Source organism: Hyperolius riggenbachi, chromosome 11 (assembly GCF_040937935.1).
Source record: "Hyperolius riggenbachi isolate aHypRig1 chromosome 11, aHypRig1.pri, whole genome shotgun sequence".
Classification (NCBI taxonomy): domain Eukaryota; kingdom Metazoa; phylum Chordata; class Amphibia; order Anura; family Hyperoliidae; genus Hyperolius; species Hyperolius riggenbachi.
The window spans coordinates 61,897,400-61,923,506 of record NC_090656.1 but is presented as its reverse complement, the minus strand read 5'-3'; the positions used below and the strand labels follow the sequence as shown (position 1 = coordinate 61,923,506).

The window sequence follows — 26,107 nt, the reverse complement described above, 5'->3', positions numbered from 1 at the left end:
TTATTAATCTTGTAACTAATTTTGTATTGTGCATGATTGTCTTGAATATTTACAGCTAAGATAAGTTAGGGCATCGCCTGTTCAGTGATAACCCATGTGCATATATAAGTCGAAAGCTCACTGTTTATCCATCTCTAAGTTAGCCAATAAATGGTATCATCCTGATTCAAAACTTCTTGCATATAAATATATGTAACAGTTATGGTCCAATAATAAGCTTTTTTACAACCTTTAAGCAATACTATTTACTAAAATAATAAATAACAGGTGGTTGAACAGCATATACTGGTAGTATGTTGATTTTTGTAATCTGAGAACCAGCACTGCGTAATATGTTGCCACTTTATAAATGCAATAAATAAATAAATGTACTCAATTGGCTAGTGCACACTTGAATGTGTTTTCCCCATGCAGCTATAAACTGACAGCAGTGAAGCCCTGCACGCATTTTCTCTATCATTTACATTAGTTTCTGTGATAAAACATGCATGTTTTCACACATAGACACACATTGGGCTTGATTCACAAAGCGGTGCTGTTAGCACACATGTGAAAAGCCCCTTAGCAAGCCTAAACATACTTTGCGCGCGCTAAGTTTTGCGTTCGCACGCTAAGTTTCGCGCTGCCCAGCGCGCAAGAAAACGGCGCACCCGATGCGCTCAAACGGCGCATTAAATGCGCCCTAAACGGCGCACCCATGCGACGTTTAGGGCGTATCCAATGTGCCGTTTTGGGTGCATCGGGTGCACCATTTCGTTTCGCGCACCGCAGGCAAGTAACGCTAAACTTAGTGCGCGAACGCGAAACTTAGCCGGCGCTGTATACAAGAGCCTGCTAAACACTGAATAGGGACTGTCCACAAATATTTGTCTGCAAAACTTTTGTATGATTTCTTATTAGTGACTGAGCAGATACAGTCATTAGAACAATTGTTCAGAGAACAGAACGTTTTTTCTCTCCGTGCCCTTACTTGTCAGTCTCTCAGGACAGGGCCCCCTTTGACTTCTGCCCCCCCTCCACGGCTGCATCCCTTGCAGGGTCTATTGTTACGTCCCAGCGAGGGACCAAGAGGACTACAGGGGGCTATAAGAAGCCCTAAGTAAGTTAAAGGACATACGAGGTGAACGTTTAAATCTATCTTTACTTACCTGTGGCTTCTTCCAACCTTCAGGCCCCATTCACACTTACAAAACGCAAAACGCCGGCGATTTTTGCCGGCGTTTTGCAGGAGTGATTTTTAATGCGGAAAAATCACTGAACACTGCGCGGATTTTGCCGCGATCGTGTTTAGCGCTTCTATAGCACTGGAACGCGATCGCTGGGAAATTGCCTGAAAATGGTACAGTCGATGTGTTTGCGTTTCACGTTTTTGCCCGGTTTTGGGCGATTTGTGGCAATTAGCGCAAATCGCCCAAGTAAGAACGGGCCCATAGGGTTTCATTACGCTAGCGCTTTTAAAAAGCGCTAGCGTTTGAGCATTTTGCAGAAATCATGGCAAAACGCTCTAGTGTGAATGGGGCACCACACCACAGCTCTGGTCCTCCCTGGTGTCCGCAGGCCGCCCATAAGGCACGCCGACTCAACGGCGAATCAGCACTTGCGAGCGACATTACGTAATCGGGCGCGTGCTGCACCTGCGCAGACTGCTCCCAGCCAGGGAACATGATAGAGGACGCATGCGGCATGGGGCTGCGCATCCAGCGTTGGAAAAGGACACTGGAGGAACGCAGGATGCAGGATGATGGCGGAGGACCAGGAAAGCTTCAGGGGCCTGGAAGAAGCCCCAGGTCAGGTGAGTAAAAGAGCAATTATTTTTTTCAATTTAGGTTTCCTTTAAAAACTTGGGACATATTTTCGGAGTGCCTTTTATGGGAAAGAAAAGTGAAAGGAAAGCTTCTTCCATAGAGATGGATGGAGCAGCAGCGCCCCCGTGTGGGGGATGGTGTTACTGCAGCGTGTGCGGAACTCTATGCGCTGTGTGTGTGGCAGAAGCTGCCGCTTTGCATGCTGGGAGGAGCACATGGCGCCTCAGACTGCTGTATGCTGGTGACAGAAGAGTCCGCAGAGCTGCCGCTGTGCGTCCCCGTGCAGAGGGCTGGGAGCCCGGGTGATGTGCGATCTGAGCTGGTTTGGCCCCTCCCGGCAGCCGTAGTCATTAGTTCAGAGGAACCTGAGAAAGTTGAGAACACTTTTCAGATCAGCTGAAATGGAGCCTCCGATCTCCCTCAGTGCTGGTGAGCCCCTCCCCATCATCCTAATCTCCCCAGTGCTGGTGAGCCCCCTCCCTGCCATCCTAATCTCCCCCAGTGCTGGTGAGCCCCCTCCCTGTCATCCTGATCCCCTCAGTGCTGGTGAGCTCCTCCCCCTATCATCCTGATCTCCCCCCCCACCATCCTGATCCCCCACAGTGCTGGTGAGCCCCCTCCCTGTCATCCTGATCCCCTCAGTGCTGGTGAGCCCCCTCCCTGTCATTCTGATCCCCCTCAGTTCCGGTGAGCTGTCACCCTGATCCCCTCAGTGCCGATGAAATAATTCGGCTTCCAGCGATTGCTGGAGGCCGAATTATTATGTTTTTAAGCAACCTCGGCTCCATCTTCTGACGGCTCCTACGTTACTGAGCGCTGCAATAGGAGTGATACCTATTGAAGTCTATGGAGGCGCCGGCTGCGCCCAAATCTAGCAGCGCTGAAAAGCACTGCTCCGCATCCTGATCCCCCTCAGTGCTGTTGAACTCCCTCTCTGTCATCCTAATCCCCCTCAGTGCTGTTGAGCTCCCTCCCTGTCATCCTCATCCCCCACAGTGCTGGTGAGCCCCCTCCCTGTCATCCTGATCCCCCTTAGTTCTGGTGAGCCCCCTCCCTGTCATCGTGATCTCCCCCAGTGCTGGTGAGCCCCTGTTCCAACATTTTAGCATACCCGACAGAATAGCATACAAATGCTACTGAGCATGTGCAAAGTCATGCAGGGCAGACATTAACCCCATAATACCCATCAGCAGCATTAACCTTTTCAACCCCAGTTAGCTGCCTGTGTGCTGATGTGCAATCTCCACTATCCAAGTGGACATAGAGTTAGAATAAAAAGTTGTCCGAGCGAAGCGAGGACCGAGCCCGCAGCCCAGCGAGCGAAGCGAGCGGGCAAGGGGACACTGATTCTACTAACAAGGGGTATATCACTTTAAATGTATGCTATTCTGTCAATGTATGCTAGTTAGTTGGAACACCCCCTCCCTGTCATTCTGATCCCCCTCAGTTCTGGTGAGCCCTTTCCCTGTCATCGTGATCTCTCCTAGTGCTGGTGAGTCCCCTCCCTGTCATCCTGATCCCCATCAGTGCCGGTGAGCCCCCCTCATCATTCTATTCCCCCCCAGTGCTGGTGAGCCCCCCTGGTTCACCCCTGATTTTGCATCTGGTCTAACATCCGATTTGATAATTATCAAATATCAAATCGGATCAAAATGTGACCTACAAAATGCATGCCTCATTGATGATTCAATCGATTTCAGGCTGCAATTGGTCTAATGTGTTGATTGGAAATGCTGGAAAATATCAGACCAATGTGGTAGACTGGAAGCGCAGTGGCCGTGCGTGTGATGCAGTACCCCCATACCGTTGCCCCCCCCCCCCCCCCGACAAATGTTATATGAGACCCCTGATGCCCGTAGATTAAAATATCTCTCCTGTCCGCTGTGCCTCCACATTTGTGGCCCATGTGCTGCCGGGAAATAGCATGTGGGGTGCGTGTGGCAAGAGCCACGTGGGGCGCCAAGGCAGAAGTACAGCAGACACTAGCAGTGTAACAGGTATTTTAATACAAGGCACTGGGGGCACATATAACATTTAGGGGGACAGCGGGCAAGCCGGCGTCACAAGGCCGATTCCCGAAAGATTTTATACTGAAGTCCATCAGGAATTGGCCTGTGGTGTATGGGCAGCCGACAGATCTCTCACTGATCCTAAAGGTGGCCATACACTGGTCGATTTGCCATCAGATTTGACCAACAGATAGATCCCTCTCTGATTGAATCTGATCAGAGAGGGCTCGTATGGCCACCTTTACTGCAAACAGATTGTGAATCGATTTCAGCCTGAAACCCCCCCCCCCCCGCATACATTACCTGTTCCGGCCGGCGCGAGTCCCCTGGTCTCAGCTGTCTTCTTCTCCGCTCCGGGCTCAAGACCGTTCCTGCAGCTACTGAACTTCCTGTCCAGGGGAAGTTTAAACAGTAGAGGGCGCTCTACTGCTTAAACTTCCTGCCGGGACAGGAAGTTCTGTGTAGCTGCAGCAGGTCCGGAACCCAGCGCGGAAAGAAGACAGCAGGGTCCAGGGGACTCACGCAGGCCGGAACAGGTAATGTATACCCGCTGTATTGCGTCGGTCGTCGGGCATTCGAACGCTGCTATCGACGCACTCCCGACCCGCTGGCGGTCAAGAAAAATCTTCCGCACGGACAGCTCGACGGGAACAATCGATTTCGGACGGAAATCGATCGTTTTGTCAGCGGTGTGTGCGACGATTTCACAGCCGATTCGATCACTGTGATCGAATCGGCCGTATATCGGCGGGAAAATCGTTAGGTGTATGGGCCCCTTTAGTCCGGGTGAGTCCATCCTGACGTATATTCAGTGGGCTGCTTGTGCAGTTGAGGGGACCCAGTGAGAACACCTATGAGAAGGGAAGACCAGGAGGACAGCCTGGCAGCTTCAGGGCCTGTTTCCACTACATAGACGCATCACACCGCAGTTTCCATTGTGTGCTGGTTATGCGGAGCGATCAGAGAACCTGCAGCATGCACGGCCGCATCTGCCTGCCATCTCCTCCTATAAACTTCCAAATCAGGAGAGGCAGAAGTGATGCGACACAACACAATAGTCGCATCTCAATTCTTCTGCCAGTGGAAAAGGGCCCATAGAAGGGACAGTCTCACATTTTGGGGAGCAGGACAACAGCTGCTCATCAAACACTTCATGGACTGGCTGTAGAAAATTTACACTTAATCAGATGCTCTCAGTAGTAACTGAAAGAAAACTGTTTTTCAAAGTAATGCCCATGTTTTCCAATGGCACAGTTCCCACAATATTTGTTTTAACTGAAAGCTTTTTCAGAATGCGCTGCTATGTAAAAAAAAACAGCGTACGAACGCATTAGGTGTAAAAAAAGGCCCTTACAAGTCCATCCTTGCAGCCATTCCAGAGGAATATTGAATAACGGTAGGTCCGTATCTGCGGCAAGATTTCATCAGTCAAAATAACCGATGAATGATTGTTCCAACCGACGTTGTGTATATTTTGGTTACTTTTTGGCACCCAAAATGTAAGACGTTTGTAAATGGAGCTATTTCTATTCAATGCGAATTTCTGGACCCGATGTAAAAATCTGACTGGTATGCTGCAATTTTTCGCATTCCGTGGCAATCTGTATGCGAATCGCGGCTAATGTAAGTCAGTGGGGCCGCGTATAATTGTGCTACAAATGCGGAAATTTGCATTCCGAATGCAAATGTACCCAGCATGCACAGCTTAATTTCCTTGCTTTCTACACAGGAAAGGCCTACACAGGAAGTTAATGCTAATGCGTTGCTGGGCATGTGATGTTGCTAGGCGGTTTTAAAATCACAACGTGATTCACGCGTTTACTGATGCAATTCACAATGCCCTAAATCTATGGGGGAACTTCGGCCTAAACAAACACACTGGCCTCAATTCACTAAGCTTATCTCCTGTCTTTAATAACTCTTCTAGAGTTGTTACCATGGTGATAAGGCATGTAGTATTCAGGAAACATTTTACCTCAGGCAAACCTAAAGTTAACTCTTCTGTCTTTAAGTTAACTCTTTAATCCTTAAAATAACTCCAGAGTTAAAGACAGGCTGTTCATTAACTGTGTGTAAAAATAACTACAGAGGAGGTAACGTAACTACAGAGGAGGTAACTTAACTACAGAAGAGGTAACGTAAGGAATGAAGAGATAAGATAACTCTCTTACTAGTGGAGGTAAGTTTTCTCTTGCCTTATTATCTCCAGCATGATCTTAGTGAATTGAGGCCATTGTCATTAAGTTACATTAGCTATATTAATTAAAATAGATAGGTAATAAATTCTCTTACCCACCCTGTTTTAAAAGAACAGGCAAATGTTTGTGATTTCATGGGGGCAGCCATCTTTTTGGTTGAAAGGAGGTGACATGGAGCATATGACACCGTTCCAACTGTCCTGTGTCTTGATCACCCATCCCAGCTGCCCGCACTAGGCTTCAAATCTCAAATTTAAAAAAAAAAAATTTGCACCAAACCAGCAGAACGAGAACAACAATATCAGAAATCCCATCATGCTTTGCACAGCATCAGGGGAAAAATGCCTGGGCAGCTTTCTTCTGTGCAGCTAAAAATGAGTTTTAGATAAGAAAAACAAAGTTCTAATGCTGTGAAACTGTCCTGATCTGAAGACCGGTTATTAACCCTTCTTTGTCTTCTTTTTAGGCTGCAGTAAGCAGGACATCAGGCAAAAAGTTTGGGATTACATAGAGGACAATAATCTTGCGAATTTCCCCAGACCAGTCCATCACCGCATCCCCAACTTCAAGGCAAGTTTCCCATTGGTGATTTTCTGGTCTGTCCCTTTTTATGTGGCTTGTGACCTGTGAAATACCTATAACTACATCACTGCTTTACAGCAAGCTTTCTGCTTTATCTCGGAATTGGGGACTTAGGCCTCTTGCACACTGCAAGCGATTCCGTTTCAGATTCCGCTTTTTAATCAGTTTTTACCTCCGATTCAGATTCCGATTTGCAGTGTGCAAGGAGCAAACTGCAAATCGGAATCGGAAGTAAAAACAGATTAAAAAGCGGAATCTGAATCTGAATCACTTGCAGTGTGCAAGAGGCCTTAAAGTGGAACTGCCTTGAAAACTGTCTATCAGAAATCAGTGTGTTAAATGACATGTGCCTTGCAACACTGGGTCCCCGGTTCAAATCCCAGCCAGGTCAACATCTGCAAGGAGTTTGTATGTTCTCCCCGTGTCTGTGTGGGTTTCCCCTGGGCACACCAGTATCCCAAAAACATACAGATAAGTTAATTGGTTTTCCCCTAAATTGGCCCTAGACTATGATACATACACTACACCATAGGTTCTCAACGTGTGGTACGCGTACTCCAGGGGGTACTTCTGAGGGTTCTAGGGGGTACTCGGGCTTGATATACTTAACCAAAAATAACAAATTTAGAGTTTTAAAAAATGATAAATCTTATTTAAACACCACCAAATTAGTATTTTAGCTAATTAAAAGCAATAGTAAATGTTTGGAAATTGTTTAGAGCCAGTTATAATGTACTAGGATTAAATCTATATTTGTCAAGGGGTACGTGTGATAATGTTTACCATGCTAGGGGGTACTTGGTGAGTACAGGGTTTTAAAAGGGGTACATACCAATAAAATGTTGAGAAACACTGCACTACACTATACATACATAGACATATGACTATGGTAGGGATTAGACTGTGAGCCCCTCTGAGGGGCAGTTAGTGACAAGACAATATACTCTGTACAGTGCTGCGTAATATGTCGGGACTATAGAAGTTCTAAATAATAATAATGTGCATCCTATCTAATAATAGGCAAGTGCCTCTGCGTCCCATGTCCCTGTGTGCGTTTTATTGTGCATGTGCAGAGACACCTAGCTGAGTTTTTAAACGGACAAAGCTCACTAGTGTTTATATAAAATGCTTTGGAAAATTGCTGGAAGCATTTCGGCTGTAGAAAACACCAGAAGCATGAGGCGTTAAAACAATCAGTTATTTCCAGGCCACCCCCCCCCCCCCCCCCCTTCCTAAGGTGCGTACACATATCCAATTTTGACTGCATCACGCCAGACCGGTTACAAGTGAAGGACAGTCTCTGTGTGGAAGCTGGGATTTTATGCCAGTTCCTACTATACTTCCTGCTCCCCCCCCCCCCCCCCCTCATATATAGTAGATTTCTATTCGGATACATTACAACCAAAGTGCCCGTTTCCACTACACGCGTTGCTGTGCGGAAACCGCAGCACAAATAAACTGCAACCAATTCACATCAATGGAGTAGTTTCCATTGACGTGAATTGACCTACGCGATCCGGCATGATGCGACGCGGGGGAATTAATGGATAGCATGCTGCAGTTTTCCGCAGCACGCATCCAATTCCCCATAGCCACCGACGGGAAACAGCATGACGCCGCATCTTGTTGTATGGAAGACAACCGGAAGCACCTGCCCGATGTGGAGATCGTCTCGCTTCAACAACGCTAGTGGAAAGGTGCCCTTAGGGATACCTCCAGTAACGAGGGGGAGAAGATTGGGATGTTTTCAGGCTACACATACAATTTTGTTCTACACAACTGGCCATTCTATATTGGTTTAGCTTTATGTCTAAGGTAGATGGTTTATTTATTAATTAAGCACTTATGAGACTATATGATCGTTAAACAAGAACTTTGGGTTTCTCTGAAATACCCGGAGTGGAAATAATAATTTATCTATATGTCAAGAGCCGAACAACTCCTGAAGACGTGAGGTGTTCCCAAAACGCGTCGAGCCAAGTGCTCTCACAATACGATATTGTACTATGTCTGATGACTGTATGAAGTGTATATACCTCTAATCATTTAGACAACGATTGTATTCAACCTGATAGGCTGATAAGCTGTAACCGTTCATTAATATTTCATGGTACATGTTATATGCAATAAGCAATTAATAATTGGAACCGTGGGTTCTATTTTTTTTTTTTTTTTTAAATGTGTGTTATTTATATATTTTAATGGTGAAATAAAATATGTTTTTTTATACGTTGAACAATGACATGTAACTATCTGTTCATTTGATTCAATATTTGTCCCCATTAAAGAGAACCCGAGGTGGGATTTAATTATGTTACTGGAGCACCGAGGTTGGTTGTGCACACTAAGACCAGCCTCCGTTGCCCCATGGTGTGCCTCCATGTCCCCCCTGCGCGCCGCTATACCCCCCGCAGTGCTGGCGACATGCAGCGCGTCGCCAGCACAATGTTTACCTAAGCGCTGTCTGTAAGCGCCGCTCCCCTCCTCCTCCGCATCGGCGCTACCCGCCTGTGTCCCTTTCCTCCCGCTGATAGGAGGGAAGTGACGTGGGCGGGTAGCGCCGAGGCGGGGAAGCGGCGCTGACAGACAGCACTTAGGTAAACATTGTGCTGGCGACGCGCTGCGTGTCGCCAGCACTGCGGGGGTATAGCGGCGCGCAGGGGGGACATGGAGGCACACCATGGGGCAACGGAGGCTGGTCTTAGTGTGCACAACCAGCCTCGGTGCTCCAGTAACATAATTAAATCCCACCTCGGGTTCACTTTAAACTCCCATAGAGTCCTCTATTCGTTATTTCATATACAAGGGAGGTGGGGCAATTAAAAGTTATTGGGCTTAGCCCAGGGGTCTCAAACTCAATTTACCTAGGGGCCGCAGGAGGCAAAGTCAGGATGAGGCTGGGCCGCATAAGGGATTTCACAAAAAAAGTCAATCAGCAGCACTAGCCCCCAAACCCCCCCCCCCCCCCCCCCATCCCCCCGTTCCTTGCATTGATTTTTATTTCAAAATCAAATTCACACTGAAGCGAACTATTTTGCCTATTTTACCTTCTAGTTCGCTTCAGTGCATTCAGTGCTCCCATTACAAGTAATCCGCCATGTCCCTGCCGCGAAACGAGGGCTGCAGACCCACCAAATCGCCCAGGGGGCAATCCGACAGCATTTCCTGGAAGGGGCAGAGCTTTCAGCTTCAGCTCTCCTGACGTCAATCGCAGCGCATCGCCGCCTCTCCCCGCCCCTCTCTGTGAAGGAAGAGTGAGAGGGGCGGGCAGAGGCGGCGATGCGCTGCGATTGACGTCAGGAGGGGCAGAGCTGAAGCTGAAAGCTCTGCCCCTTCCAGGAAATGCCGGCGGATTGCCCCCCCCCCCGGGCGATTTGGGGGCTCTGCAGCCCTCGTTTAGCGGCGGGGATGCGGCGGATTACTTGGGAGCACTGAAGCGAACTATAAGGAAGCTTTTGCCGGCGAGGGCCACAAAATATTGTATCGAGGGCCGCAAATGGCCCGCGGGCCGCGAGTTTGAGACCCCTGGGCCTTAGCCGATTTACTAGTGCCTGATCATTCATGAGTCTCCAATTTGAATAGTCACTTTCTGCTCTGTAATCTGAACTTTTGCTCAGCTATTAGAAAAACAATTAGCTTATAACCAACACAAAATCTTCCCTTTGTTTACCTATGCTAAACATGGAAAACGAGTGAATTCATGAGCTGATAACAGAGTTCATCTGTGCCTAAAAAAGAAAATACACACCATTTGAGTACCTCAACGTGAAATTCCTTAACTTCGCATCTGGCTTCCTGTTCAGTGCACAGTGACAGAGCCGGGACACCGTTAAATGTATATTACTCAGGGAAGGGGATGGACCCCAATCACTGCGGGCCCCTTACAGGGCTACTGGTTGTGATGCCCTGTCAGCAGCTCTGGTTGAGAAGCAGGGTTGCTAATAATTCCAAGTAATTATTTTTTTTTTGGGGGGGGGGGGGGGGGGTTCATGTCTGCAAATTGATGGACTTTGAAATGGACCAATTAAAGTATACCTGAGACGGAGGGAAAACGTTCTATTTTACTTACATTGGGCTTTTCCCAGCCATCTAGTGCTGAAATCCTGAAAATTACTGTAAAATTGGGTTCCTGAATAATACTGCTTTCTGCTATTCACTACAGTGCTTCTTTAAGAGAAACCGTGACCAAGGATTGAACTTCATCCCAATCAGTAGCTGATACCCCCTTTCCCATGAGAAATCTATTCCTTTTCACAAACGGATCATCAGGGGGTTCTTTATGGCTGATATTGTGGTGAAACCCCTCCCACAGTGTGATGTCAGCACCATGGTTCTGACCTCACTCTGTGGGAGCCTTGTTGCATTGTGGGAAATAACAGCTGTTTCCAATTGCCAAAAAAACAAGCAGCATCACCTGCCAGCAGTATAAATGTCACCATATGATAAATGTCAGAATGTAAATCAGGGAGAGGAAAGATTTTTACAATGGGCAAACACTGACTAAATCATTTATACATAATTATCTTAAAAAGTAAGCACTTTTTTATTACATTATTTACACTGGAGTTCCTCTTGAAGTCTTTTTTAACAGAGTTTCATGTTTTATGTTGGCATTGATGTCAGTTTTGCTGTAGTACTGTGTCTCTGACCTCCCCCCCCCCCCCCCCTCTCTCGGTGTGCAGGGAGCCGGACAGGCATGTGACAGGCTTATGTCCTTGGAGGAGTTCCAGCGGGCCGCCACCGTTAAGATAAACCCTGACACGCCGCAGAAGAACGCGCGCTTCCTCACTCTGGACGTAAGTAACCCTTTCTACTTCTCTGTTTAGAACGCCCACCAGGCCTGCCAGAATATCTCCTCCCTGGAGGTCTTCCGCACAGCGCCGGAGGTGAAAGTGGACCCTGACAAACCCTTGGAAGGCGTGAGGCTGGCGGCATTGCAGGTATTGTGAACCCCTCCTTGGCAGCAATATGTTAAGTGTCACGCTGCATGTGCACACTGTAACCCAAAACAAACATTCATGATTGTTATTGGTGACAGTTTAGGAATGATCGCTGTACGGATATACTACTCTGCTACAGCGGAGCAGCCTGCTTGTTTTACGGAAAGGGAAGTTGGGAGGATGGGCGAGTGGTTACCCTCTGCACTTACGTTCATTATGAATAAACATGGCTCCTAAATAGAGTCATGTTCATTCATTCCTAGGCACTTCGATTGGCTCGAGAAACACATGTTCCCCTTCACTAATCCCTGAAACCGTGAATTGATTGACAGGATGTACCAGTAGGTCCTGTTTGTGTTAGTGAAGCAGAATATGGACATACCGGTATGTCCAAATTGCGGAAATGGGTTAATTTTTAAAAAAAATGTTTTTTTTGCTCACCCCTTGAGGTCACGGGAGGCTGCTTGCTCTCCTTTTGGGGCATAGGCGTGTTTGATTAGGAAAGGATCCCATCCATGGTCTGCTGGTGATGGGTGTTGCATGTGCAATTGTTTTTGGATTTTTTGTTTTCTATTGACACTATCTGATTTTATTATACTGTTGCTATTGTGTATCTTAATGTTATCTTACATTTTTCAAATAAACACAATTTTTAGGGCCGGTTCACACAGCTGGCAGCTGATTTTGGTTGCATAAAAGCGTTTGGCACAGTTTCCTGATGATTCGTTGTCAGGTTTTGGACCCCAAGGGAGGGAGGGGGAGGTATGCGGAGCCGCAAATGCAGCCATCACTTGAAGCTACTAACAGCATCTCAGAAAATTCAATTGACCGTGCTTCTGGTCTAATAATAAATGCGCATAAATATATCTAGACAGCGCTAGTATAGTATTGAAAACTATTTCATTAGCAATCCTATAATAGTATTAAAAACATATAATTGCACAATAATGATATTGTATGATTCTATTCAGGACATATACAATTCCCATCCAAGACACTACTGCAGTAGGTAAAAATAAAAATCTCAATATAAAAATATGAAAATATATAAAAAAAAAGTATCCTTGCATGTTTATTTTGACTTTTTATTTTCAGTTCAGGTTCTCTTTAACCCTCCCGGCGGTCTGTTAAAACCGCCAGGGGGCAGCGCATTTTTACATTTTTTTTTTTTAATCATGTAGCGAGCCCAGGGCTCACTACATGATAGCCGCTGTGCAACGGCATCCCCCCACCCGCTTCGATCGCCGCCGGCGATCTGCGATCAGGAAATCCCGTTCTAAGAACGGGATTTCTTGGAGGGCTTCCCCCGTCGCCATGGCGACAGGCGGGATGACGTCATCGGCGTCGTGACGTCATTTGGAGTCCCGATCCACCCCTCAGCGCTGGCTGGCACTGATTGGCCAGGCAGCGCACAGGGTCTGGGGGGGGGGGGGGGGGGCACGGCGAGCAGCGGCGATCGGAGTGCACACGCAGCTAGCGAAGTGCTAGCTGCATGTTGCAAAAAAGAAAATTATGCAAATCGGCCCAGCAGGGCCTGAGAAATCCTCCTGTGTTGCTTACCCCGAACGTATACCGCCAGGAAGGTTAAGGGATGGAGCCAGTGCAGTACACATATCGTATTCTGGTCATATACAGCTTAATAACAGCTGATCTTGCAAGAGATGGATGACTCCCTGATGAGATGAGCAGCAATGATCGATGTACCTCACTTGATCTCAGTCCGATTTCAACACTAATCTGATCAAACCATTTACTCTGGTGTTGTACAATTGATGCAGTACAGCCTAGGTTCTCAACGTGTGTTATGTGTACCCCCGGGGGTACTTCTGATGGTTCTGGGGGATACTCGGGCTTGATATATTTTAAATAAGAATAACAAATTTAGAGTTTTAGAAAATGATAAATCTTATTTAAACAACACCAAATTAGTGTTTTAGCTAATTAAAAGCAATAGTAAATGCTTGGAAATTGTGTAGCACCAATTACCATGTACTATGATTTAAATATAGATTTATCAAGGGATACTTGTGATAATGTTTACTATGCTGGGGGTACTTGGTGAGTACAGAGTTTTAAAAAGGGGTACATACCAATAAAATGTTGAGAAACACAGCATTATGTGGTCACTCATATGCTTTTTCTCCCCCCACCATCGAATTGTGGAAAATGTGTTGCCACACCCAGTCACCCTTTCAAGTTGATACACTGTCTCAAACTGATCAGAAGTTGATTGATTGGTCATGTTGGGGGCAATAGATCACCGGAGTAACCAAATCTGCTGTAAAAAAAAATTAAGCCACAGGTGGCCAGCTTAAAGAGTCACTGAAGCGAAAAAAAATATATGATATAATGAATTGGTTGTGTACTATGAATAATTACTAGAAGATTAGCAGCAAAGAAAATATTCTCATATTTTTATTTTCAGGTATATAGTGTGTTTTCTAACATTGCATCATTCTCTAATATGTGCAGATTACACAACACTCAGCATTCAAAATGATTCTTTCAGAGCAGTCTGTGAACTAATGACCTCTCCTCTGGCAGAGGAAAAGTAAATAGTTAACTAACAGTTGAGATAATAAAAGTCAGATAACAGCCCTCTCCACACTTTGAAAGTCGTAGAGATAATGGCTTTTTTGCATAGAGATAACAACTGTAGTTTCTTAACTCTTCCTGTACTGGAAACAGTTAGACTGATGTATCTGATCTTAATGTTTTATTTCTTAGCTGTCCTACACATACATGTCATAATATCATAGTTTTTTTTCGCTTCAGTGTCTCTTTAAAGGACATCTGAAGTGTGAGGGTTACAAAGGCTGCAATATTTATTTACTTTTAAACCATGCACATTGCCTGATGTCCTACTGATCCTCTGCCTCTGATATTTTTAGCCATTACCTCTGATCTGACTGAAGTGTGGCTGCGTGCTTGTTTCAGATGTGTGATTCAGACACTACTGCAGCTAAATAGATCAGCAGGACTGCCTGGGAACTAGTATTGTTTAATAGGAAATAAATATGGCAGCCTCCATATCACTCTCACTTCAGGTGTCCTTTAATGATTAAATGGCCAGTCGTGCATCCATTTTCTGAGACTAGGTTTTTCTTTCTATGGCATTCTTTGCATCTTCTGCATCCTAACCTCTGACGATACCCGACATGGCTGTGTGTATTATAACATTATCACAGCTTCAATGGGGCAGCAGGGCCGGATTTACCATAAGGCACTGTAGGCACGTGCCTTCAGGCACCTGATGAGGGAAAGGCGGCTTACTCCCCTCCTTGAGCGCCTCCCTCCTTCCCTATGCAGAATCTCTAGCAGAGTGTAAATGAGGTTACTCACCCGGCTCTCAGCATTACACTAATAAGCACTCAGTCAGGAGCACTTCTAACTGCTTAATACTTAGTGCACCTCTGACTACCTAATACTAAGGGACACCTGTAGCTGTCTGTGATGGGGAAGGGAGAAGTGACAGTTGGGCTATCCAGCAGACTTGTGGTGCGGTTGGGCCGGGATTTGTAGGTTGTTGTGGCTGGATAGTGTACTGGTTAAGGGTTCTGCCTTTGACATGGGAGACCAGGGTTCGAATCCTGGCTTGGTCAAGTACCTATTCAGTAAGGAGTTCAAGGCAAGACTCCCTAACACTGCAGAGGGGCCTCTTGAGCGCGTCCCAGTGGCTGCAGCTCTTGAGCGCTTTGAGTCCAACAGGAGAAAAGCGCTATACAAATGTTCGGATTATTATTATAGGTTTATGGAGAGCAAAGTGTAGGGTGCCAGAACATTTGTGCCTATAGGCTCCTTTGATGTAAATCCGGGCCTGGTAGGCAGTGCAAGTTTAGAAATGTACATTTCATAAGGTTGTACTATACAGATACAGAGATGAGAAGATGTTCATAAACAGGGTTGAAATAGTTTCCCATGTGGGGATCAGAAATAAACAGGTATGAATAATATTAACAAACCACTATTACATTGTACAATGTTTAGGTTGATTTGAAGGGTAAAGCAGTGGAGGAGAGGCACAAGGGGGATGCAGGCTTCTGCCAATCAAGCTTAGGGGTCTGTGGGGAGGAAGAGAAGTTTAAAAGATTAAGGTAGAACAGTAAAGGTACCCACACATCAGATGATGTATGGGCAGATCAGCCAAGAGACAGATCTCTCTCTGATCGAGTCTGATTGGAGAGAGAGAGAGAGAGAGAGAGAGATCTGCCAGCTGTCCATACACCGCAGGCTGATTCCCAATCAATTTCATGTTGAAATCGATCCGGCCCATACACATGCCCCACATGGTTGCGGAAGTAACGTGTGTGTGTGTGTGTGTGTGTGTGTGTGTGTGTGTGTGTGTGTGTGTGTGTGTGTGTGTGTGTGTGTGTGTGTGTGTGTGTGTGTGTGTGTGTGTGTGTTATGTCACATGCGCTCACGTGTATGGCGGCAACCACATGGGGTGCGTGTATGGATGGAGGACACAGCTCTGAGCCAGCAGCTGATGGACGCAGACAGGTAATGTATAGTGCACTGGCCACGGATGGAGGCAAATTGAACATTAGGGAGGACAGCATTGGGGTGTTCGTCGCTCGTCCCAAAATCGTTCGCCACACACCCGACTGACCACGGCAGCCCGACATCTTGCAGCATGTCCGATCCAGATGCTCGGCCCAAAAGTGGTTGCATCGTCGATCGTGCGTGCACTTGGTGGCACCGATTGTCATCAGATTTTCTAATTGTTGAATCGGATGGTCGATCGGCTGCCAAGTAGCTAGATGTACAGTATGGGTAACTTAAGACCTCAGTAGTGCCAGCTTAGAGTTTTCTGTGTCAGAGCTGAGAACAGAAATGGTGTGTTCCTCCCATGGGGGGGCATAGACAGAAATAAAAATTTGACTAGCTGTCTCGAACTTATCCTATATAATAATCTGCCTGTTTCCTCCTGTGTGCCTGTGTCCGTGCGTTTAGGCCAGCACACATGCACGGCACGTGGGCAGATTTTAGATAGCACAGGAGGACGGATGCAGGGGGCTTGCATGCACTTTGTGGCAGGCGTGCGCATCGTGACGGTGTGTTGTGCGAGCATGTATGCATAGTGGCCACGTACGCGCAGGGCCGGGCCGAGGCATAGGCTGGAGAGGCTCCAGCCTCAGGGCGCAGTGTAGGAGGGGGCGCACAATTCATTCAGCTGTCATTCCTAATTGTGTATGAAGCAGAAATAAATAAGAAAAGGGGATACATAGCAGTGACTGCAAGCCAGATAACTAGATATTAAGGTGTTGGGGAGGTTGTGGGCCCTGTGGCCCTCTTAGTCTAATAGCAATCAGTGTGTGACAGCTGGGGTGGGAGGGATGGAGGGGCGCACTTTGGTGTCTCAGCCTTGGGTGCTGGAGGACCTTTTCCCTGCTCTGCGTACGCGTTGCGGGTGTGCGCATGCATGCTGACCATCCGGGTGATGTTGCAGCAGCGGAGGCGACGGGGGGAGGGGGTTTGAAGGGCGTGACGGCCAAGCCCTAGCGCCCGTTATTGTAACGGGCCTAAAGTCTAGTATTTTTATATTAATGGTGGGAGTTTCTTGCATTTGACTTAACATTTTTGAGGCACACAGTATTCATATCTTGGACAATGTTTGTGTTTGTAGCACCCGTCTCATTAGGGATTGTGTCTTGTTTTTGGTAGGCCAAGAAAACCTTGCTGGTTCCCACACCTCGCCTCCGCAGCGGACTTTTCAACAAGGTCACGCCTCCTCCAGGCGCCAGCAAGGAGGTCCTGAGGATCTGCTCCACCTCTCAGGTCAGTCCTCCGAAATCTCCTGAAATCCAGGTGGTGTTCCAGCCCAAGAATTAATGACATTGAAGTCAATACCACTGACATTTTGTTGCAAAACATCACCAAATTTGCAGGGTATGTTGAGGACAGGTGAGAACAAGTCAAAAAATGTTTTTTTTTCAAAAATGATCTTATTAAGGCTTCCAAAGCTAAACATGTTTCAAAAAGTATTTTATTACGAAGTGTACCACGGCCAAATGTCCCTTTACCCGGTCAAAAAGCATTTTTTCTTTGAACTTTTTAAAATGTATTTTTTTAAACTACACGGTCTTCTTGAACAAAATGTTTTTCACTTGTTCCCACTATTCTCCCTAACATACCGTGCAAATTTGGTGACGTTAGAATGTATGGGGGGTGGGGCTTTGCAGTTCCACGGAATATCGCATTCTGCCATTATGAATTCCTAAATCCGATTTGGAATGACGAATTCTGATGCAAAACTTGAAATTCGGAACCCCACAGAATTGGATTGCTCATCCCAATGTACACGTACCACACGTTTATGTACATGTAGCTTTACAATACATTCTTCCCTACAAGATCCCAATGTATTTGTGTACATGCAGCTATACACTACTTTCTTCCCTACACGACAGAAAATGTTGGGATTGTTTTCCCTTTACTCTGCTTTTCTTCTCCTAAATTTGTACTGTGTGATTCCTTTGTCTGCAGGGAGTGAGGGATTTCAGCGCCCCCTTGGGACTGGATGCCGCAGTGCAGGTGGATCTAGTAGTTGTTGGTTCAGTGGCTGTATCAGAAAAAGGTATTTTGCTTTACATTTCAGTAATGTGTTCTTATGGTGTAATCTACTCATTTAGACAGTAAAGGACGCCTGAGGTGAGAGGGATATGGAGGCTTCTATATTTCCTGTTAAACAATGCCAGTTGCCTGGCATCCTGCTATGTGTTTGTATGTTCTTCCCATGTTTTGGATTCTTCTGTGCACTCTATCTTTCCTTCCCACAACCTAAACGCATTGCAGTGAGTATAACCCCTAAATCTAGGCAAGTAAGGCAAACCTTTTTACATATCCTGACAGATTCCTTCACCTATGGCAAACACTTCAGTTGTAATAAAGCAGCTTCATACCTTATTGATCAGGTCACACAAGCTCAGTTTTCCGTTTTGCCAAATGATGCTATCTAGGAGGAGATGGACTGTGTGTGCAGCCAGCAGGCAGCTCCTGCATCTGTTTCAGTCTGGGAATGGGGCCGAATTTTCAGGCTGCTATATACTGTCAGTCACAAAACTGATTCATAAGCAACTGCCCCCTGTCCTCTAGATATCCCAGTGTTTTCCCCAGGCACTGTAAGCAGAGTTGCACACAGAAGCACCGGCCCTGCATTCTCTCATCTCACCTCACCCGGCTACTTTTTTATGCCACTCGGCTACTATTTCATTCCACCTGGCTGGAAAAATTGTCTGGGTGAGAACACTGTATCCCACTCCTATTATGGTTTGCAATGCAACAACAGTGTGACACCGCTACAGTAAATTCAGGTTTCACAAGTCTTGGAGTTGTGGAGAGGGAATGGTTGAGACATCGAGGAAACCTTAACCTTTGTAATTCAAGCAAGTTTGACACTCTTATTTGGCCCGCAGAGCCATCAGATTAGGCTCAGAAGTGGTTTCTCCACTTTGCATTATGTTTGTCCCACTGTAGACCACCAGGGAAGCTATATTAGAGAAGAAGTCCTAGATCACCAGGGAAGCAATGTGAGGGAGGGGTAAATCACTAGACAACAGGAATCAGTATAGGGGAAGGAGGGGTGTCACTAGACACGAGGGAATTTTCAGTGGTACGAAGGGAGATCACTAGGCATTAGGAACTGTATAGGGAAGAGAAAGGAACACTAGAAACCAGGAAACTGTATGGAGAGGGATGGGGGTTAATACACCAGGATCTGTTTCGGGTTGGGAGGACCACAAGACACCAGGAAACTGTATGGTGCAGGGAGGGGGACCATTGACACTAGGGAACTTGTAAAGGGAGGGAGGAGGCCACTAGACACCAGGAACTGTATAAGGAAGATAAAGGACCACATAACACCAGGAAATTGTATGAAAAAAAAAGTGGGATCAGCGCATCACCAGGCCGCCTCTGAATGGCCCCAGCTCAGAGATGCGCTGAGCCCCCCCAGAAACTGCAAACGCACCTTGAACCCAAACAGAGGCTCTGCATATACACCAAAGGAAAACTATTAAGTGGGAGCAGCTGACCAGAAATAAATCAATCAAACATAGCAAAGAAATGAACAGCGCTACTTAAAAACAGATGAGTGCTTACCTACAAAAAAGTGCACACCCCACTCATGGGATTCAAATACACAATGAGCATACACATGACCTGTCTACCACTTGGAGGATGTTAGTTTCACTAACAATTTGCAATTTGTTAGGTACTTGTCCCTCCCACTGTCGAAGAAGTCTTTCCTCCATGGGAGGGGACCTAACACTAACTAAATTCTACCTATGCATATGCATAGCCTGGGCGCGCTACCAGTAAAATTGAGAATTGCGCAAAAAAAAGTGGGATCAGCGCATCACCAGGCCGCCTCTGAATGGCCCCAGCTCAGAGATGCGCTGAGCCCCCCCAGAAACTGCAAACGCACCTTGAACCCAAACAGAGGCTCTGCATATACACCAAAGGAAAACTATTAAGTGGGAGCAGCTGACCAGAAATAAATCAATCAAACATAGCAAAGAAATGAACAGCGCTACTTAAAAACAGATGAGTGCTTACCTGCAAAAAAGTGCACACCCCACTCATGGGATTCAAATACACAATGAGCATACACATGACCTGTCTACCACTTGGAGGATGTTAGTTTCACTAACAATTTGCAATTTGTTAGGTACTTGTCCCTCCCACTGTCGAAGAAGTCTTTCCTCCATGGGAGGGGACCTAACACTAACTAAATTCTACCTATGCATATGCATAGCCTGGGCGCGCTACCAGTAAAATTGAGAATTGCGCAAAAAAAAGTGGGATCAGCGCATCACCAGGCCGCCTCTGAATGGCCCCAGCTCAGAGATGCGCTGAGCCCCCCCAGAAACTGCAAACGCACCTTGAACCCAAACAGAGGCTCTGCATATACACCAAAGGAAAACTATTAAGTGGGAGCAGCTGACCAGAAATAAATCAATCAAACATAGCAAAGAAATGAACAGCGCTACTTAAAAACAGATGAGTGCTTACCTGCAAAAAAGTGCACACCCCACTCATGGGATTCAAATACACAATGAGCATACACATGACCTGTCTACCACTTGGAGGATGTTAGTTTCACTAACAATTTGCAATTTGTTAGGTACTTGTCCCTCCCACTGTCGAAGAAGTCTTTCCTCCATGGGAGGGGACCTAACACTAACTAAATTCTACCTATGCATATGCATAGCCTGGGCGCGCTACCAGTAAAATTGAGAATTGCGCAAAAACAAAAAATCTTCCAAGTGGTAGACAGGTCATGTGTATGCTCATTGTGTATTTGAATCCCATGAGTGGGGTGTGCACTTTTTTGCAGGTAAGCACTCATCTGTTTTTAAGTAGCGCTGTTCATTTCTTTGCTAGGAAATTGTATGAGGAGTGAAGGGGGGCTTTTAGACAGCAGGATCTGTATAGGGGAGGGAGGACCACTAAGCACCAGGGAAATGTATGGTGAAGGGAGGAGGGCAATTGACACTAGGGAACTTTTAAAGGGTGGGAGGAGGCCAGGACATCGATGTTGGCCTGTGACATGGTCCCAGTATTTAGTTTCAGCACACTTTGAATTTGAGCCTGACACCCCTGCTCTGTTAGGTTCGTATTGCTGTTGTGTCACTCTTGGGGTGATTTTTCTTGTCCTCTTTGGCACCGTCATGGACAGGACATGAGGAAAATTTACTTGGTTGAGACACAAACTGAAATAAAGATCTGTCATATAGTCTGATCCTTTTCCCACTCTATCCAGAGTTTTTTTTAAAAATAAGGTTTTAAGTATCTCTTAAAGGGACTTGTGGCCTCCTGTGTCTTCTTTAGGGTGGCGGATTGGAAAAGGAGAAGGATTTGCAGACATGGAATACGCCATGATGGTAGCTATGGGGGCGGTGACGGATCACACCACCGTTGTCACTGTTGTCCATGACTGTCAGGTATGTTGAACGGAAAACAAAAGGGAAAACTACTTCTAACCCTCTGCTGTGAATAGAACTGCCGGGCAAGTCCATAATGTTATTCTGTTAATTTGATTCTGTATTTGTAGGTCTTGGATTTCCCAGAGGAACTGTTGGATGACCATGATCTGACAGTAGACTACATTCTGACGCCCACACGGGTCATAAAAACAGGCTGCACTCGCCCCAAGCCAAAAGGGATCATATGGTCTAAGGTGAGTATGCCATGTATTTCTGAAAACTGACTTGTGTCATCCAAATAATGTCCACAGGTTAGCACAGGGGTTGGCAAAATTTCTGGCCCATGGGCCACAAAAGGATCTTAAATTTGACAGAGGGGCTGGACTAGTTGGTGGCTGATGTGCTCCCCAGTACTGGAAGCCAAATGTGCCCCTAGTCTTCGTTTGGCCCCCAGTTCAGGTAGCTGATGAGCTTCACCCTTAGTATAAGACGCCAGGTGTGCCCCAGTATTAGGCAGCCCAACTCCCCAGTATAGATAGCCAGATGTGCCCCCAGTATTAGCCCATTCCACAGTTAGGTATCCAGATGTGCTCCCAGTATTAGGCAGCCAACCTCCCCCGTATAAATAGCCAGATGTGGCCCAAGTATAAGGCAGCCTCCTCCCCACTATAAGTAGCCAGATGTGTTCCCTGTATAAGGAAGGCTTCCCCCCCTCTGTTTATATAGCCAAATGTGCCTCCAGTATTAGGTAGCACCCCCTCATCCAGTACAGATAAACCAGGTGTGTTCCCAGTCCTAGGCAGCCCCATCCCTAGTTAGGTAAGGCAGATGTGCCGCCAGTATTAGGCAACCACTCTCCCCAGTATAGATAGCCAGATGTGCCCCCAGAATGCACTTTTGTGGACAAGTTGATATGTTTCTCACATAGCTTATGGTGGTAACACGTCTGCCCCGTGCTCCAACCTGACCACAAACGGACCATCAGAGCAGACACTTTCCTCTGGCCATTGGGTTCCGGCTGAAGTAGGATCTGAGCCTCATACAGTACCCTCTGCACTGTCACTAGTTTCATTTTACACTCCCAGGATAACGTGTTTCACAGGCAAATTTCCAGCTTCCTCAAGTCTTTCCATGGTTATTGCTGGTCACATCAGTAGTTGGAGCACTTCTGGCAAAGAGCTAGTATACTTTTCTGTAAATTGTCTTTATCTTCTTTCCATTTAGATAAGTCTGGAGATGATGCAGAGAATTCCGATCCTGAAAAAACTCAGAGAGAAAGAAAGTCAATCAGGGAAGGATGTGACTCTAAAAGATGAGGGGGAATCTTCATCTAAGACCTCAGTTCTAGGTGGAGAGACTTCCACTGTTCCACGTACTAAGAAAGATGTTCAGAATGTGCCCACACAGTTTAAACCAGCAGCTAGTGGCCCTAAAGAGTCTAGCACCCTCTACATCGGGAACATCCCCCCTGCTACACGGGTCAGAGACTTGAAGACTATCTTAAGAGATCATAGTGCCTTACCTCTCAATCTCGACTGGCAAGGAGACCGGCATAGAGCCTTCCTTACTTATAAAGACCATTCGGAAGCAAGTCTCGTTTTGACCAAACTGGAGTCCTTAAATATAGGAGGGCACCCGGTACGGGTGGAGCTGGCTCGAGCCTCACGGGGCAGAGGAAATGCCCCATATTTAAAAAGCAGAGAGGATAAACAAGACATAAAGGACTCGGCCAGTGACTTGCTGTAGTTTGCGCTCCTCAGAATGTTGTTGTTCATATTTGTTTTCTTGATCTCCTGTATTGGCCAACTATGGGTAAAACGTAAAAAAAAATGACTATCGTGCAAAAGTCCATTTATTTCAGTAATTTAAAAGGTGAAACTAATCTATGAAATAGACTCACTACATGCATAACAAGATATTCCAAGCCTTTATTTGTTATGATTTTGATGATTATGGCTTACAGCTTATGAGAACCCCAAAATCTCAGACCATTAGAATAATGTGAAAATGTTCAGTATTCTAGGCTCAAAGTGTCAGACTCTAATCAGCTAATTCAGCGCTGTCCAACTGGCGGCCCGCGGGCCGCATCCGGCCCGCCAGGCCACCTGCTGCGGCCCGCTCGTCTTCCTGGGATGCAGGCATGACTTGCGCTATGGGCGCCATGCCTGCTCCCTCTTATTGTGGCCTCTCCTGTGTCCCCGCTGGCCTCTCCTGTGTCCCCGCTGCCGCTGCTGCCCCACAGCTCAGACCTCAGATCGCGGCGACTGAGGTAAACAGAGTGCGCATGGTACCCGCACGGAGTACATCACATGCGGAAGTAACATCATTAGTCACTCCCGCATGTGACGTTCTGCCGCGCGGGTGTCATGCGCGCGCTCTGCTTGCTTCTTCAGTCGCCGCGATCTGTGAGGTCTGAGCTCTGTGGGGCAGCGGCAGCGGGGACACAGGAGAGGCCAGCGGGGACACAGGAGAGAGAGGTAATGGGTAACTGGTGGGGGCACCTGTCACTAGCTGGGGGCGCACCTGTCACTATCTAGCTGGGGGGGGGCACCTGTCACTACCTAACTGGGGGGGCACCTGTCACTAGCTTGGGGGGCACCTGTCACTATCTAGCTGGGGGGGCACCTGTCACTACCTAACTGGGGGGGCACCTGTCACTACCTAACTGGGGGGGCACCTGTCACTACCTAACTGGGGGGGCACCTGTCACTATCTAACTGGGGGGGGCACCTGTCACTAGCTTGGGGGGCCCCTGTCTATCTAGCTGGGGGGGACACCTGTCACTATCTAGCTGGGGGGCACCTGTCACTATCTAACTGGGGGGGCACCTGTCTATCTAGCTGGGGGGGCACCTGTCACTATCTAACTGGGGGGGCACCTGTCACTAGCTGGGGGGCACCTGTCTATCTAGCTGGGGGGGGGGCACCTGTCACTATCTAGCTGGGCAGGCACCTGTCTCTATCTAACTGGAGGGGGGCACCTGTCACTATCTAACTGGGGGGGGCACTTGTCACTAACTGGGGGGACACCTGTCACTATCTAGCTGGGTGGGACACCTGTCACTATCTAGCTGGGGGACACACCTGTCACTATATAGCTGGGTGGACACCTGTCACTATAGCTGGGGGGACACCTGTCACTATAGCTGGGGGGACACCTGTCACTATCTAGCTGGGGAGGGGCACCTGTCACTATCTAGCTGGGGAGGGGCACCTGTCACTATCTAGCTGGGGGGGGGGGGGGCACCTGTCACTATCTAGCTGGGGGGGCACCTGTCACTATCTAGCTGGGGGGGCACCTGTCACTAGCTGGGGGGGGCACCTGTCACTATCTAGCTGGGGAGGGGCACCTGTCACTATCTAGCTGGGGAGGGGCACCTGTCACTATCTAGCTGTGGAAGGGCCACCTGTCACTATCTAGCTGGGGGGGGGCACCTGTCACTATCTAGCTGGGGGGGGGGCACCTGGCACTATCTAGCTGGGGGGGGCACCTGTCACTATCTAGCTGGGGGGACACCTGTCACTATCTAGCTGGGGGGGGGGACACCTGTCACTACCTCAACTGGGGGGGCACCTGTCACTACCTCACCCGGCCACAGCATCACCGGCAGCGCGGCCACAGCAGCACCGCAAGGCATTTCAGCCCACACATCATCCCCAATCCGGCCCAAAACACTATTGCCAGGCACAGCAGCCAGTAGAGGAGAATTTAGAAGCCAGGTGAGAGGTGTCTACCATATTAAAGGGGCATTCTGCTTATTTATGTGGAATGCTGTCTATTTATGTGCCTCATGACTGCTGAATTTGTCATGTTGGGGGCCTCATGGTTACTGGATTTGTCTTGTTGGGGGCCTCATGATTTGTTGGGGGCATCACGATTGCTGAATTTGTCTTGTTGGGGGCCTCAAGATTGCTGAATGTGTCTTGTTGGGGGGCCTCATGATTTTTTGGGGGCCTCATGATTGCTAAATTTGTCTTGTTGGGGGCATCATGATTGCTGAATGTGTCTTGTTGGGGGGCCTCATGATTTTTTGGGGGCCTCATGATTGCTGAATTTGTCTTGTTGGTGGTCGCATGATTGCGAACTGCGAGACTATGGAAAAGCTAAATCATTATCATGAAACAATAGCGTTAAACCTACTTTTTTAGCTTTTTAAAACGGAAAATAAAACTAGGAGGTTCTAAAAAAAAAACCACATTTTTAGGAGTAGGATGGATGAAATTGTTTATCTTCACAGTTTATTTTCAACTTGGATTTTCCATAATGTTCATGTATGAGTGAAAACGTTTGTATGTAGTTTAAATTTCTGTTGCCACTTTGCGATAGATAAGGGACTTTTGGGTTGCAGTTTGGACACTCGGCCTCCAAAAGGTTCCCCACCACTGTCCTAATCTAATGTCCCACATTGCTAAATTCATGTAAATTTGTCTCCACCCGTGCCCACACCTGCATTCTGGTCCATGGCCACACCCATTTTTCGGCGCGGCGGAACCCCTGTGGTTTTTGGCGCGCATAACTTCCCTGACGTCTTAAATTGCATTTTGTGGTAAGTGCTGCCAATCTAATTGTCCTTTAATTGCATTTTTTTTCCTGGGGGGGGGGTAGGGGGGGGCTGCGACTCTAGCAAGAACCTTCGGCCCTCCACCA

The 26,107-nt window shown here is 47.2% G+C and overlaps 1 protein-coding gene across 2 annotated transcripts; it reads left to right on the top strand.

Annotated features, from left to right (window-relative positions):
- Positions 1-1,988: 1,988 nt before the first annotated feature.
- On the top strand, positions 1,989-23,293 carry MTHFSD (methenyltetrahydrofolate synthetase domain containing). Of its 2 annotated transcripts, none has more exons than XM_068260112.1 (8): positions 1,989-2,234; positions 6,479-6,582; positions 11,421-11,534; positions 17,199-17,312; positions 18,021-18,111; positions 21,366-21,478; positions 21,589-21,714; positions 22,685-23,293. In XM_068260112.1, the coding sequence occupies exons 1-8, from the start codon at positions 2,207-2,209 to the stop codon at positions 23,204-23,206; spliced, it is 1,212 nt and encodes a 403-aa protein (XP_068116213.1). In that variant the 5' UTR covers positions 1,989-2,206; the 3' UTR covers positions 23,207-23,293. The 2 variants fall into 2 exon arrangements, with proteins under 2 accessions (XP_068116213.1, XP_068116214.1); XM_068260113.1 differs by lacking the exon at positions 11,421-11,534 and adding an exon at positions 11,277-11,390.
- Positions 23,294-26,107: the final 2,814 nt, after the last annotated feature.